The 17,057-nt window shown below is 36.5% G+C and overlaps 1 protein-coding gene across 1 annotated transcript in view; it reads left to right on the top strand.

Annotated features, from left to right (window-relative positions):
- The window catches only part of ARID4A (AT-rich interaction domain 4A), a 56,996-nt gene extending 41,161 nt beyond the window's left edge, over window positions 1–15,835 (top strand). Inside the window, exons 18-24 of the mRNA XM_082450335.1 lie at window positions 366–450; window positions 1,262–1,403; window positions 4,367–5,503; window positions 5,759–5,863; window positions 9,367–9,573; window positions 10,199–10,345; window positions 13,946–15,835. Of these exons, the coding sequence (XP_082306461.1) occupies window positions 366–450; window positions 1,262–1,403; window positions 4,367–5,503; window positions 5,759–5,863; window positions 9,367–9,573; window positions 10,199–10,345; window positions 13,946–14,049 (1,927 nt within the window). The 3' untranslated portion in view covers window positions 14,050–15,835. The remainder of the gene's footprint in view (window positions 1–365; window positions 451–1,261; window positions 1,404–4,366; window positions 5,504–5,758; window positions 5,864–9,366; window positions 9,574–10,198; window positions 10,346–13,945) is intronic.
- The last annotated feature ends 1,222 nt before the right edge of the window (window positions 15,836–17,057 follow it).

Here is a 17,057-nt window from a genome sequence, read left to right as displayed (position 1 = left end):
TTCGGTCAATAGAATGAATTCCAGTGCAGAATCAACTTATTTCATTAAGCTCAGATGTGTGGGAGTTGTGGAAAAGAAGGCAGTTCAAACAATCTTGCATCTATTTAGAGTTTGCCTACCCTGCTATCCCTGTAAGCCTGTTTTCCCTGAGAAATTCTCTTGCCTTGCCCTGTTGGTGGCAGGTACATAAAACACCTAGTACAGTACTTGGCACACATGTTACCAGCAAACTAGCATCTGTGCCCTTCGCATTTCTGCCAACACTAGAACCAGATTCTTTAGCCTGTCTCACTGTTGTTTTTATTTGGTGAGTACATTTCAAATAAGGTATTCTTGTGAATTTTTAATATATTCTTTATTTTAAGGTATGATGAATGGGTGAAGGCTGACAGGATAATCTGGCCGTTGGACAAAGGTGGACCAAAGAAAAAACAGAAGAAAAAAGCTAAAGTATGTACATAGGTGCCATATCCTTTATGATAAGTACAGGAATTATTCATATTGTATTTTCTATAAACGTTGTTTTCTCATTGTATAATCATCTTGAGTCTTTCAAAGTAATTGTGATTTTCTCTTCTACAACCCAGAAGCTTAAAAAGTAAAAAATGTAAACACATTACCACGCTGTTTCAGGAAAGGTGAAAACCGGCAACCCCTAGGGCACAGACTTCAAACACAAAGGCCTATGAGGTTCTCTAGAAAAGGGGTAAAGTAGGACTGAGAGTGACAAAGAAGAGGTCAAGTTCCTCATCTAGAGAGAATGGAACTAACCACTCTGCTGTGGGATGCAGACCCAGGGTTGCCAGATTTTAGGATTTTTTAAGACAACTCTCTTTTTTAAAATGTGAAATCTGATTTTTAAATGCTGGAAGCTAATACTAAATTTTAAAACATACATTGGCCAGTTGTACCCTCATGCACACCCACAATTTTCAGCCTTTGCTGTAGAGATGATGACATATCTTTCTTTTCCTCAGGGAATAGTAAGAAACAAGGGGGAGAGCTGAGTAGTGTATAGCTCTCTAATGTACTGACTCTGACCTTCACAATATAATTGCAGTGTTCCAAGTTGAAGTTGTAGAACATCATATTCATATAAGTACAGAAATATTTTAGAAAACTATTTAATTTTTATTTTTCCATAACTACAGATTAGGAGTTGACATAACAAACCTTTTTGAGTTATAGTTTTCCTTGGAGAAGTAAACTGTTCATTTTTCATAGGCTGGTGCTTCTCATACATTTTGTTGTTGTTACCCAGAACAAAGAAGACAGTGAGAAGGATGAAAAGAGGGATGAGGAGAGGCAGAAGTCAAAACGGGGACGACCTCCTTTAAAATCTACTCTTTCATCAAACATGCCATATGGTTTGTCTAAGACTCCAAACAGCGACGGAAAATCAGGTACCAGAAGCGCTCACATCAATATGCCAGACAGCTCACCTCTGTCAAATGGAATGGAAGGTGCTCAATTCTGAGAATCACTGGTTTTTTAAAAATCAATAATAAAAATAATAAAACTTCAGTTATGTGAGAGATTCATAGAAAGTCATCTAGGTTTTTTTTTTTTTTTTTTTTAAGGAATCAATTTTATTTATTTATTTTTGGTTGCGTTGGATCTTTGTTGCTGTGCGCAGGCTTTCTCTAGTTGCGGCGAGCGGGGGCTACTCTTCGTTGCGGTGCACAGGCTTCTCATTGCAGTGCCTTCTCTTGTTGCGGAGCACGGGCTCTAGGTGCACAGGCTTCAGTAGTTGTGGCTCACAGGCTCTAGAGCGCAGGCTCAGTAGTTGTGGCGCACGGGCTTAGTTGCTCCGCAGCATGTGGGATCTTCCCTGGTCCCTGTGTCCCCTGCCTTGGCAGGCGGATTCTTAACCACTGCACCACCAGGGAAGTCCCTAGGCTTTTACTATATGATTTAAACTACAAAATTTGATTTGAAGAAAATGTTTATTTTGCTATATCATGTTTATTTAAAATTTAGTGATGTTTTACTTAATTAGGGATAACTTTTCTTGTTAATACCGTAGGAATAGTCTTTCTTTTTTTAAAAAAATTATTTATTTATTTTTGGCTGCGTTGGGACTTCGTTGCTGTGCGCGGGCTTTCTCTAGTTGTGGCGAGCGGGGTCTACTCTTTGTTGCGGTGTACTCTTCGTTACGGTGCATAGGCTTCTCATTGCAGTGGCTTCTCTTGTCACGGAGCACGGGCTCTAGGTGCGCGGGCTTCAGTAGTTGTGGCACGTGGGCTTAGTTGCTCCGTGGCATGTGGGATCTTCCCGAACCAGGGCTCGAACCCGTGTCCCCTGCGTTGGCAGGCGGATTCTTAACCACCGCACCACCAGGGAAGCCCCCATAGGAATATTCTATTTTAACAGAGGGTGGGTTGAAAAGCCATGCGTCCTCCTGTGTGCTGCACTGTCCTACAAAGCATGTGCCAGTGTCTCCTGTAATCTATTGCTGTCACCTAGGGTCTTTCAATAAAGTTGTGACTGCGTTGTTCAAAGACAGGACAAACTAATGTGGTAGAGGCATGTTTTGTGATGAACATAGGCGAACATATTTTAGTCTGATTTTACCGTTTTTCCCACTTTTCTACCTTTGTATATTTTTCCATGTAATTTAAGAAATGTTAAATTTAGAAAACGTTCATATAAAAATTTCCCTCCCTTGAAGAAAAAAGCTTTTCTGAACCACAGGATTGCCATGAGCCCACCACGTGGAGAAAACGGCATCTTTCCTCCTCTTTACTGCCATCTGCTGGAAGGTTGTCATAATACACAAATGCAAGATGTCCACAAAGTGGAAGATGCCCTCTTAGATGCATGCCAGTGTGCAGTGTACAGTCTACAGAACTATACATGGTCTTGCTAAACTACTTCATAAAAGTAAAAAACTACTTTTTAAAAAAAATTTATTTTGTTTATATTTATTTTTGGCTGCGTTGGGTCTTCGTCGCTGCGTGCAGGCTTTCTCTAGTTGTGGCGAGCGGGGGCTACTCTTCGTTGCGGTGCGTGGGCTTCTCATTGTGGTGGCTTCTCTTGTTGCGGAGCACCAGCTCTAGCTGCGCGGGCTTCAGTAGTTGCGGCACGTGGGGTCAGTAGTTGTGGCTCACGGGCTCTAGAGCACAGGCTCAGTAGTTGTGGTGCACAGGCTTAGTTGCTCCGGGGCATGTGGGATCTCCCTGGACCAGGGCTCGAACCCGTGACCCCTGTATTGGCAGGCAGATTCTTAACCACTGCACCACCAGGGAAGTCCCTACTTTTTTTAACATGAGAAAAAATTCTAAATTCTGTATATGATAAAACCACAAAATAAAACTACACACCTTTTCATTTAAAAAGTACATTTAAGCTTGCTTTTTTGCACTTCTTTAGAATATGAGCACCATGTGGGTAGAATTTTTGTATTTTACAACTTCCATACCGTCTTAGAACCCTAGTTATTATTTTAAAAATTCTCTGAGTTAAAGAGAATGATTTAAGGTAGCTGGCCTATACTTTCCTGTCTCTTAATCAGAGGAATATTTAAAGTTTTGAGAATTCAAGCTTCTCATCCTGTACATCTTTTCAGAATTAAGTAGAATATTATATTCCTTTCTAAGGACACAAAATGGGCATCTCATTTATTAATCAGTACCTTCTAGATCTCAGATCAAACCACGTAACATATTAACTTCATATCTCAGTACTAGTCCTTTGATTTTTCTAGGGGTTACTGTAGCCTAAATACGATACTAGTAAAAATTGCAAAATAGCTCTTTTATAGAATTGAGACAGTAATATTTTCTATGCAGTGTATTTTCACATGGAATTTGAGGTCTCCCCTCCCCCATTTTTGGCACAAATGTATGATTTATTTATTTTTTTAATTCGTATTTTTAAATTTTATTTATTTATTTATCTTTGGCTGCGTTGGGTCTTCGTTGCTGCGCGTGGGCTGTCTCTAGTTGTGGTAAGCAGGGGCTACTCTTCGTTTTGCTGCGTGGGCTTCTCATTGCGGTGGCTTCTCTTGTTGCGGAGCACAGGCTCTAGGTGCGCAGGCTTCAGTAGTTGCGGTGTGCGGGCTCAGTAATTGTGGCGCGTGGGCTCTAGAGCACAGGCTCAGTAGTTGTGGTGCACAGGCTTAGTTGCTCTGCGGCATGTGGGATCTTTCCGGACCAGGGCTTGAACCCGTGTCCTCTGCATTGGCAGGCAGATTCTTAACCATTGTGTCACCAGGGAAGTCCTGATTTATTTTACATAAGAAATTTCTACAAGGAGGTATTCAGAGGTACTTGATTAAGAGTTTTGTCTTTGGCAGAATTTTTATTATAAAATTGCATTGGTAATTAAGATAGAAACCTTTGTAATACAGTATTTCCTCTTGCAGACTCCTGTTCATCTGATAGTGAAACAGAAGACCTTTTAGAAAAGAATTTGATGAATGAAGAACTTTCTCCTGATATTAAAGAAGAATTAGAAAAAAATGAAAGTTTAAGTGATGATAAACTAGATGAAGAAAATCCAAAGATTGCTGCACGTATATTAAAAGAAAATGATAGGACTCAAATGCAGCCTTTAGAAACCTTGAAGTTAGAAGTTGGAGAGAATGAACAAATAGTACACATTTTTGGAAATAAAGTGGAACAAGCAGATGAAGTTAAGAAAGAGGCAGAAAAATCTCCTAAAGGAAAGGGAAGACGAAGCAAGACAAAAGATCTTTCTTTAGAAATTATAAAGATTTCATCATTCAGCCAGGATGAAGCAGGAACTGAACCTCATATAGAAGCTCAGAGTATAGAATTTTCTTCATTAGACAGTAAAAACTTTTCTTCTGCTACAGAAGATGAAATTGACCAATGTGCAAAAGAAAAAAAGTTGAAACGGAAAATACTGGGACAGTCATCACCAGAGAAAAAAGTAAGAATTGAGAATGGAATGGAAATGACAAATAGCATTTCTCAAGAAAGGACCAGTGATTGTGTTGCATCTGACGGAATGAAAAACTTAAATTTTGAACAACACTTTGAAATAGAAAATGAAGGAATGCCATCATTAATAGCAGAGCCAAACCAATGCATTCAAGAATTGACTAAAGAAAAATTTGATAGTCCAGCTGAAGAAACTGTAAATACTCCATTAAAAGAAGAAGAGGATGCAATGCCTCTGATTGGGCCGGAAACCTTGGTTTGCCATGAAGTAGATTTGGATGATTTGGATGAAAAGGATAAGACCAGTACTGAGGATGTAGTAGTTGAAAGCTCTGAATCTAACTCTCTTGTTTCTATTCCACCTGCCCTACCTCCTGCAGTACAGCATAACTTTTCAGTAGCTTCACCACTTACTCTCAGCCAAGATGAGTCTCGAAGTATAAAAAGTGAGAGTGACATAACCATTGAGGTTGATAGTATTGCTGAAGAATCTCAAGAAGGTCTCTGTGAGAGGGAATCAGCAAATGGATTTGAAGCCAGCATTGCCTCTGGTACCTGTAGTATAATTGTTCAAGAAAGAGAGAGCAGAGAGAAGGGTAAGGACTTCCTAGGGAGAAAATCAACCGTTATATTAAAACCAAAAACTAGTAAGCCAAGAGTTTTAGGAACTAATGATCTGTTAAGTACCCTCCCTCCCTCCTTCCTTCCTTCTTTACTCTCTCCCTCCCTCCCCTCCTTTTTTTTTTTTTTTTTTAAACATACACGTGGAAATTCGTGTAGAGTAGATAGGTGGATGAATGTTTTTGCTCTTGATTTTTTTTTTTCTAATTCTCTCTTTTCACTTATTTCAGGTCAGAAAAGGCCAAGTGATGGAACTAGTGGATTATTGGCAAAAAAACAGAAGCGAACCCCAAAGCGAACAAGTGCTGTAGCCAAAAATGAAAAGAATGGAGCAGGTTGGTACTTTTCAATGCTGGCTTTAGTGTGGTGTTAGTACTTTCAGCAGTTTGTTGGCTTGATCATTTGTGTCAGCTTAAAACTCAATTTGGTTCATTATGTTCTGAAAAGTAGCAATTTTTCCATTAGTTTTTAATCTGAAGGTGCTTGTCAATTTTATTTAGAGCTGGGATAGCTGTGGTTATTTTTTATGCTTATTTCATTTGTATTTCTTATGTAAAGCAGTTTAATATTAGAGGAATACATTTGGGAATCTTGAACAAAAGAAAAATAACATTTGCTCTGGTAATAAAAGCAGATTAAGTTTACATTTCTGAATGGAATGTTTTCCTTTAATCTAGAAAAACTGACTTTTAAATAGTAACACAGTAAGTTTGAAATATAGGGAAATAAAATTCTTATTGAAACAAACAGGAAAATTAGTAAACCAGTAAGAATAGATTACATGAAAAACAGATTTCTGTACAATAAGGAGTAAAATTAAGTTGTAGAATATAGTAAATAGAAATAAACATGGTTGATTTTGACAAATTAAAATTTTACCTCCAAAGCATGCCTTCATATAAGCCTGAAAGGGAAATTCTAGATTACAGTAGATACATATTTCAAGGAAGGGGCATATAATTTATTTAAGATAAAAGGCATTTCAAAGAAAAACCTTTGAGCCATATTTCAAGCCCTCAGTAACCAGATATGGCTAGTGGCTGGACAAGACAGGTCTAGAGTATAGGGAAAGAGTGATGGGAGATGAGACTAGAAAGACAGCAGGAATTACAAAGGGAAAATGAGTAACTTTACAGTGGATGAGCTGGGCAGACATCACCTTAGTCAAATGAAGTGAACACCACCAGCAATGGGACAAAGTGAAATGTACCACCTGACAGGATGAAATAAGAAGAACATAGCTGCACATCTGTAATATTCCTGTCAAAGATGTATATAACCTGACTGTAATCACGAGGACCCATCAACAAATTCAAACTGAAGGATGTGCTATAAAATAACTGGCCTATAATTTAAAAAATTGTCAAGGTCGTGAAAGTCAAAGAAAGAGGAACCGTTCCAGATTAAAGGAGATTTATGAGGTGTGATAACTAAATGCGGTATATAATTCTCACCTGGATCCTATTGCTGTAAAGAACATTATCGGGTCAAGTAGAGATACTTGTGTGGGATCTGAGGATTAGATGATAGTAATATATCTGTGTTAATTTCCTGATTTTGATGGTTGTATTATGGTTCTTTAGGAGTGTGGTGGTTTTTAAAACATATCCACAAATGTGTTGATATGTTTCCCTTCAAGAGGCAAAGCCTAATCCCTTCCTCTTGAGTACGGGCTGAATTTAGTGACTCCCTTCTAACTAATAAAATAAAGTGGACGTGATGGAGTATGTCTTCAGAGAATAGGTCATAAAAAGCACTGCAAATTCCTTCCTGCTCTCCCTTGGATCACTTGCTCTGGGGGAAGTTAGCTGCCATGGTGTGAGGTCACTCAAGCAGTGCATGGAGAGGCCCACGTGGTGAGGAACTGAGCATATCCTGCCAACAGCCAGCAAGGAACTGAGGCCTCCCAACACTCACTAACAGCCATGTGAGTGAGCCATCTTGGAGCATATCCTCCAGCTCCAGTCAAGTCTTCAGAGACCAGAATCTTGGCTAAAAGCTTGACTGCAACCTCACAAGATTCCCTGAGCTGGACCACACAGCCAAGCTGTTCCCAGATTCTAACCCTCTGAAACCGTGTGAGACACTAAACATTTGTAGTTTTAAACTGCTAAGTTTGGGGCTAATTTGTAGATAACTAATACAGGGAGAATGTTCTTATTTGTAAGAAGAGAACACTAAAGTATTCAAATATGGCAGGGCAACTTATCCTCGAATGGCAGAAAAACATTCTTTGGTAATTGTTCTTCTCTTTTTTGTAAGTTTGAAGATTGTCTCAAAATACAAAGTTAAAAAGATTAAAAAGGAAAAAAAAAAGGAGATGATCAGTTTTTCTTTTTGGAAAGAATATTTGGCTTAACTAAGGCAGTGAAAGAAGGAATGAATTAAGAGAATTGGGACATAAAATCACTAGTACTCAATTATTATTAGTTAGATACGAGGAACTGGTTAACTGACATATAGCATATAGGAGTAGCAGCAGGCCGTTGGAAGAGTAATTTAGGGAATGTTGCTTTAGAGGTACCACCTATTAGGAAAATAAGGGTCTGGAGCTTCGAAGAAAGTCTGTTTTTAGAAGATAGTTGTTGAAGGATTACAAGATGATAAAGCTGCTATGGGAGAGTTGTAAAAAGAGAAGAAAAAGGACCACAAGTGGAATTATGTGGCATATCCCTTTAAATGGGCCAGGAAGAGCAGAGTAGAAGCAGATTAGAGATAAATGAAAATCAGTTAACACTAGTTGGTTTGAATATGAAAGACGTTTCAAATGCAATAGAATATTCAAGTAGGATTAAAATATATTCATTGAATTTGGTGAATAGTAAGTGTTTGGGGCCCTAACAAGAGCATGGGAAGGAGGCATGATTAGAAAGTATGGAAATAAGAATAACAAAGAATTTCTCTTTCATGAAATTTGACCCTAAAGAGAAGGAAAGAGGTGCCAGCTAAAGGGGGAGGTTTTCCTCTCCTTCCCTCCCTCTCTCTCTAAGGGTAGGAAAGCTTTAAGTATGTTCATAGACTCTGGAAAAAGAAGAAAGATAAAATGACATTGGAATATTTCAGAGGAGCTGGGGATAAATGGTTTCAAGAGTATAGCTGAAGAGATTAGTTTGCCCAGCATTAAGTCTCTTCTTTTTGAGGCCAAAAAAGGGAGATAAGGACAGACACAGTAGGGGAGGGGCTGGGAAAGTGAGTGTGTACCCCTCAACTTTGCCTTTTCAGTAGAAGGGAAGGTTGGCTGTTGAGAGTGAATAGGATGGAAGTAGGGTGTAGACTTTGAAAAAAAGCAGAAAAAGTTGAGAGAAAATTCTAATTTATTACTAAGTGAAAACCAAAAGCATCTTTAAGTACACATTTGGTGAGGAGGGATGTAGACTTGCAAACAAGTATCTGACACATTTTATATATTATACATATGTTAAAAGTTGGATGTGTATTTTGTGCTTGTTCATGTATATAGTTTGAGTTGGTCCCCTTTTGGGTTGTTTTTATGTTTTGTTTTAAACATAAATGGGGCAATACTATGCTTATTGTTTTTTAACTTTATTATTTCACCATGTATTTTGGATATTTTGCCATTTTTGTTCTTAGGAACTCTAGCTCATTCTTTTTAACAACTTTATTTAGCACAGTATTCTATAATACTGATATATAATTCTTAGCCATTTCCCTTTTGGTGGGTATTTAGGTTATTTCCATCTTTTTATTGTTATAAAACTTAGCACATTTGTGCATTTATTTCTTTAGGATACCGAAAAGTGTAATTACTGGGTCCGTTGCATTTTAATATTTGAGATTTTTATCATTTATAACCTGAGTCAATTTTTTCTTATTATAGGACAAAGCAGTGATAGTGAAGATCTTCCTGTCCTAGACAATTCAAGTAAATGTACCCCAGTAAAGCATCTTAGTGTATCTAAGCCACAGAAGCTTGCACGATCTCCTGCAAGAATATCCCCTCACATCAAAGATGGAGAAAAAGATAAACAGAAAGAAAAACATCCGAATTCATCTCCTCGGACATATAAGTGGAGTTTTCAACTCAGTAAGAAGCTTATAGAAAACTTGAATGTATATTACAAAGTGGTATATATTTTGAAATGTCAAAATAAGGAATAACGATTAGCAAATTCATTTATTTAGGTATCCTAAATGTTGTCTTATTAATAATCACTACTTATTATCTTAAATACAAATCTGTGTATTTTCATAATACTAACTTGATAAATATTGGAGAAAGCTCTCCAGTTATGGAATGAGACATGTATGATTTATATAAATTGATGAAACTTAAACACCCTTTCTTGTACTGACAATTGGAAATAACTAATAAATGAGGAAAACATCAATACAAAGACACTATTTGGATAAATAACTACAATTGTAGATCATAGTTGCTGTATGTTGATGTTTCCTTGTGCTTTTCTGATTATTTCAGTAATACATCATTAAGTAATACATGTTTAGTGGAATATTTGGGATATATATAGAAATCTTATTCATGAATTTAATTAAGGTCTTCCATTTTTATAGAGCCTTATTTAGTGTACTGTTAGGTTTTAATAAACTAAAGCTTTTGTTGATTTATGAGTTGGACTTTTGATAGAACTGCCATCTTTTTTTCTCATAGAATTATTTTAAAATCCAAATTAACTTTTTTTCCCTTTTAGATGAATTAGATAACATGAACAGTACGGAGAGAATCTCGTTTCTCCAAGAAAAACTACAGGAAATCAGAAAGTATTACATGTCTTTGAAGTCTGAAGTTGCAACCATAGATAGGAGGAGAAAAAGATTAAAAAAGAAAGACAGAGAAGGTAATTTGATTATAATTTTTCTTCCCCCTATTTTTCAAATATATATCCTATCACTTTAGAAGATTTAGGTTTGCCACTTTTTAATATAGTATATATTTATTAATTGTTATCTTTAGATTCCTAGTGTTTTCTTCTTTGTTGCTATTGTTGAAGTGAGTCAACAACTGAATCAGAATGAGACTCTTGAAAGAGACTATGAACTGTTTTACAAAATGTGTGATTTTACTAAATGTGGTGGGTTCTTAAGAAGAGCTTACTCCCTCTGAATTTCTCTCAACTGCTCAACAAACATTTATTGGCTGCCTATTAACAGGCACTATATTTGTCATTATGGGGTTCATCAAAATGAAGAGGGATATGGCTTATCCTCTAGGAGGTTATCTTGTTGGGATCATAAGTCATTTCCTAAGCAACTACTATATAAGATAGTTCAGCTTAGAACATTAATGCACACATACCATATGCCAGGCCCTCTTTCAGGTGGTAGAAGTACAGAGACGAATGAGATACAGACCTCGATCTCAAAGTCTTAACGTCTAGTGGAGCTGTATGTTGAGGGCCCTGAGAGTGATATTAACAAGAACAGGAGTTGGTGGAAGGAGAGATGACTTCGGAATAATCATGAGGAGAGAATAGCATCTGAACTAAACCTTAAAAATGTATAGGATTGACTTCTAGTTAAACACTGACATCTCATATCTACCCCAAGCCCAGGCCTCACTAAAATAATAGTAAAGAATAGTAAAAGCCCTGTACCCACAAGGACGAGAGAATGGGACCGCAGACTGACTACGGTAGACAAGAAATGTCAAAAAAAAAAAGAAATGTCAGCAGCATACCTTTTGGAAGCTGAGAAGCAGATGGACTGTAAGTGTCCTAGCAGATGACAGAATGCTAAACACCTGAGCCTGTGTATCCTTCTAGTGGGACAAAACAGTGAGAAGCAAGCCAATTCATACTACATCACCCCAGAAAAGCTCTGAGGACAGTGTGAGGTGTGAGGATGGAAATCGGAGATGGTTTGAAAAAGGAAGGAGAAATTGGATCCTTTCATCCCAACTTCTTTTCCCCTAACTCCAGCAGAAAATAGGAGATTAAGTTATTGGAGGCTGAGAGGGATCAACAGGCTTATAGAAAGACTCAGGGACACCAGCCATAGCTGAAGGTGAGGGTTAAGTGCTAAACCAAAAATAATGAGCTTGAGTGAAAGTTTCCAGTACTAAATGATGAGACTCCTGTCCCTTTTCCAACCAACGATCTCATCTTCTTGTCTCTCTGAAAGCTGGTAACCAAGCTTATGCTCCTTCCTGGAAGGAGATTGGAAGACTCCTCTGGAGAAACTGGTCAACCCAAGGGAAGTGATCTAACATAGATACCAGTATTTGGAGGTTCCTGAACCAAAAAGCAAAATCCTTAGAAATCACTATGTGTGCACTGCCCAGCATTTAAAAGCCCTGTGGCCTCATGTATAGCTTCCAGTTAGCTTTTTAATGCTCCCTCTTAAATATGGAAGCCACAAGACCAGATGTTTGAGGAAAGCCTTTACATAAAGACAGAAACCAAAATATTCAATAGAAAAAAGGAACTTGGACAATGTGCCATATAAAAACAAACTATAATTAATATCCAGAGTTACAGGAAAGATATTGCAGTCTTGAAACAAGAATATGATACTATCAATGAAATTCAGAGAACATGAAGGATCTCTTAAAAATTAAAAATATGGTATTTGGAATAAAAATAAATAAATAGAAGGGTAAGATAGCAAGGCTAAAGAAATCCCAGTAAAAGATCAAAAAGATAATAGGAGAGAATAACGAAGAGAAGTATAGGATCTGGCTGGGAGATCCAACTTCTGAATCATAGGATTTCTAGAAAGAGAACACTGAATAAACATAGGAGGAAGTTGTGATCAAAGAAATAAGAAAAACTTCCAGAACTGAAGGAGATGGGTTAGAAAACTGAAAGGACTCCCTGCGACCTCTATAAAGAATGGGGGAAAAAAATCACACCAAAGCACATTATGAAATTTCAGAACCCTGTGGATAAAGGTAAGGTTCCAAAAGCTTACCATATAAAGGTATATACAAAAAACTGGGTCTCAGAACAGCATCAGATTTCTCACGTCAGACTTCTCAATGGTGACACTAAAAACTGGAAGCCAAGCTATTAAGATAACATGACATCCAGCAAACAAGGAATCCCACATAGGAAAACAGTAAGGAAAATCTCAAGGTGATGGCACATGGAAGCCCTAGAATGATCACTGCATAACAGGCCTACAGAGCAACTATTTCAGGAATAGGATGGAACAGGAGGGGAGGGCTCTAGGAGGGATGTCCCTTTAAGAAAAAAACAGTAAATTATCTGATAGGCTTGCCCATCTTGAGAGAAGTTTTCTATCTATGGCAGAGAGTTAGGGGATGAATTACTAATAAAATGGCCTGTGTCATATGTGGTCTTGAATCATTCTACTCCAAGTCCAGCAGTTTTCAATTCCTGGAAATATGATGGAGCAAAAGGAAAGAGATGGACCTTCCATCTTTGTCCTTTTCTTTAAAAACTGTAAATAGCAAGAAGTCTTTACAGAATTTTTAAACACAGAAAGAAGAACAAATTAATAAATTGAGCTTTTCTTCAGAGAACCTTCAATGGCTTTGAGTTTCCTAAAGGTCATATAAGTTCAGACAACTAAAAAGATTATTTTCTTATAGTCTTCTTCCTTTTTTGGTTTTCTTAATTTTTTGTGTGTGAAGTGAGTTATTAAAGTGAAACATTGAGTGACTTCTAGCACATATATTAGAATTTGTAGTAATGAGTTACATGTCATATTGGCAGTACACACATTGAGGGATGTATACTTAAACAAAAATTAAGACTTTAAGTAAAATAGGAATAATTGGGCAAAGATTAGCAGGAGATAGGAGGGCCCTGCAAAGAAAAAAGTAAAAACTAAAAAATGAGAGAGCACCTGATGCATAGAGTAATGATCTTTAATCCATGCTCCATGCTCCTGGAGAGTTTTGTTAAAGTCATTTGAAGACTTTTTCTAATCACTCACCCACATTTCCATCCTGATCCCATGATTCTGATACCTGACTTAGATTACTGCTTCTTGCTTATGAGAGTTTTGTGTCCATCGGGTATATTGGGACAGGATAAAGATAGGAAGCCAACGGTTAGCTGGTTAAAAGAAATTCTCTAGGATAAGTGAATTCTTTTATGGTCCTATAATCCAGAGATAAAGCAGAAATTTGCTATAGTGAAAATTTATCTCAGGTTGATCTCGTTTCTGATTTGGGACAAGGTGAGTTTCTTTCAGGGATCTTTCAAGTAGGGATTTAAGATTTTATATCTCTTTAGTCTTTACATTTTCTGGTGCCTTTTTTAAACTGAGTTACTTAAGTGATGAGAGACTGATTCCACTCATTTGAGCCAAACAAAATTTTTGCTGACAAAATGTTGTTATTCCTTCATGCACCATTTAAGAGGACTATAATTGAAGTGAATAATGTTAAGAAATTCATTTCTAATTTGCCGGTGGCTGGGTATCTGTGTGTGATAGTTTTCAGGTCTAATGTAGCTTTTTTGATTCTACAGTGTCTCATGCAGGAGCCTCCATGTCATCTGCTTCATCAGACACTGGAATGAGTCCCTCCTCATCATCTCCCCCACAGAACGTACTTGCTGTAGAATGCAGGTGATAAATGTTTTCTCTGCCTTCCCAGCAGTTTGCTGCCAAGGACATAAATCCCAAAACCCTGAAATACAACCACAGAAAGCACTCAACTGGTTTGACATTGCTAAATATATCCTGTACACTTTTCCAGGCTGGATTGTATCTATTCCCTTCTCTTTTCTTTTTTTTTTCTGTTGCAAAAAAATAAGCTGATTAATAACTGAAGTTTAGGCAGCCTGCCATATTTGTCATAATTTTTCCTTTTTTTTTTTTTTCGTTTTTTTGTGAAGATAGAAAAAGGGCACTTAGCAAATTTGAGTTTGTATAATAAAGCTTTCAGGTGTTATAGAAATCATAGACAAGCAAGTGCACATGATAAACATCAAAATACCCAGCTAAATAGTTACTGCTGCACTTTCACTGAGATGTATTTGAACACTTGGTGAGTAGGGGGTTTATGTTGTGTTTTTTTATTGTTGTTGTTGTTGGTTTTCTTGTTTTTTTTTTTTTTTTTTGTGGAAGCACTTGCTATTTAGAACTGCCAAAGTATATGTTCAGCAGTGTGCCCAGGTTTAAGGTGTAAATGGGACAAAATAAATTGTGAAAGGAAGTGTAGTTGACTGAAAACTACAGTTGTAATAAGTCTTCCACTTTTTATAGGATTTTTGAGCACACAATTATGCAAATATTTTAATGTTTATTAATGTTTACAGTGGAATTGTGAATAAGTTTTCAGTGGACTATCTTATCCCTTGACAAAAATATTTTGTCTTTTTTCTATGTAATTTCAGAGTTTTTATTTTGTTACAAAAAGACAAAAATGAAATATATAACAACAATGAAGTTATTTAACAAGATTTCTAAAGCTGAAAATTTTGTGTAAAATAAGGTATTATCTTGCAACTTGTTAAATATATTTATTCAGACATTGGATGTTGTATTTTTATGTATTTTTTAAAATATTAATAAAATTGAAAAAAAGAAAATTCTAGGTTAATTCACTCTTCGAATGACAATAGCTCTCAGCTGTCCCTTTTACAGGAGGTTGCATCCAGCGGCTTTGCCTGTACTGAAGGGAGTCTGTCTCAGTCCTTCAAACAGTGTAGAACTATAAATGGGCATCTGGATCATTAAAGTACGTCCTCGTTTAGAAACTTTGGCAGTCCTAGTATTTAAACTGTTTTGAGGATCAAATTTTTGGTTGCCCTTAAGATATTTTGTCACAGTTTTTATGTTTGCTATACTGCCGAATAAATTTATATCTCCCAAAGTTGAGATGCAACAACTAAGTAAAGCAATTATGTATGCTTTGTTTGTGAATTGTTTCACAGACTGATACATTTTGTAAATAATTCTTCCAAAACCATGTATTTAAAGCAGTTTTGCCATATACATTATGTAAAAAGGTGATTTTTTAAAATCAGTTTTTAAATTCATGTTTGTACATTGAAAGGGGTTTTTTTTAAACCTCCTTTCCTGTGTTTAATATGCATAGAGTAATAACCTAGACGCTCTAGACTGTATATCAGGATCTGATTTACAAGAACAGAGTCAGAGCCAAACACTAGTGATGGCATAGCATTACTGAAATCATTGTTTCTTAATTTCATTTTACCACATTGTGAACTTGTGATTCAGATTCCTTCCATTTTCGCAGAGAATTAAAAACAAAAAAGTACTCTTGTAAAATGCACTTTTCTGTCTTTTCTTTGCAAAGCAGAAGTATTTCAATGTAAAATAAAAATGGAGCTCAGTGGGCAGTATTAATAAAGGCCATGTTTTAAACATAGGCTTTATATTTTTAGTTTTCATTTAAGTGATTGTTTTTTTCCCCTAAGTGCCAATAACTCACAGTTGGAAAACCAGACTTCATAAAACAAAGCATATTCAATATATTCTTCATGTCTCTACAATTAAATATATCTAGTACTTAATTATAAAAATTTTAAAAGTGCGTCATTCAAATACAGTTGGAACTAGGAGGCAACTTTAGATTCATACATTAGATATTTTAATGATTTATCAGCTTGAATATTGTCCTTTCTAATCAATATAAATCTGGTAATGAAGTACTGGGATCTTGCTACAGAGAGTAAAACTATATATTAATTGAATGAGTATACGGACACTTAAAATCCTTTTGTTTTGGGGGGCTGGAAAGGATTATGAAAGTTACTGAATTTTGTAAGAATACTGACTAGGTATTAAATTCAAATATTGACCATATTTTGAGATTAGCTAAATGTTGAGTAGATAGCTCTTGCATATGATTAAAAAAATAAAAATATACTCTTTAATATATAAAATGGAAGGTGCTATCTATAAAATCAAGTTATTTGAAGATTATGGAGATTTCTATTTTAATATTCCATGTGTGCTTTTATTATTGTTTATGTTAAATTTCTAGTTTTCCTGCCCTTCACTAAGAAAGATGTTTGTATTTAGCACATATATGCTATATCTTCTACGAAATTGCTTTTAATTGGAAATCTTTATGCATCATGCTATTAATTTGCTTATGATACCTTTCTTATACGCCCTGTAGTATAACGTAGCTATCAACATTGTGGAAGCATTTGAAGCTATATTCAACCACATATTTTAGAATTCAGGCATCAAAAATTTATGAATTCTTTTGATCATCAAAAATGTATTGGGTATCTTCGATGTGCCAGGCATTGTGCTAAGGCTCAGGAGACCTAACAGTGAACATGACAGAAAAAAGTCCCTGTGTTTGTGGACTGCATAATCTAAAGAGTTATATGTTAAACAATTATCCCATGTAATTCTTTTTTTTAATTAATTAATTAATTAATTTTTGGCTGCGTTGGGTCTTCATTGCTGCGTGCGGGCTTTCTCTAGTTGCGGTAAGCAGGGGCTACTCTTTGTTGCCGTGCATAGGCTTCTCGTGGTGGCTTCTCTTGTTGCGAAGCATGGGCTCTAGGCGCACGGGCTTCAGTAGTTGTGGCACGCAGGCTCAGTAGTTGTGGCTCACAGGCTCTAGAGCGCAGGCTCAGTAGTTGTGGCGCACGG

The sequence above is a fragment of the Balaenoptera physalus genome (genome assembly GCF_965194825.1).
Source record: "Balaenoptera physalus genome assembly, chromosome: 2".
In the NCBI taxonomy this organism is placed as follows: Eukaryota; Metazoa; Chordata; class Mammalia; order Artiodactyla; family Balaenopteridae; genus Balaenoptera; species Balaenoptera physalus.
The sequence above is the reverse complement of the archived record's forward strand: the minus strand, read 5'-3'. Positions and strand labels throughout refer to the sequence as shown.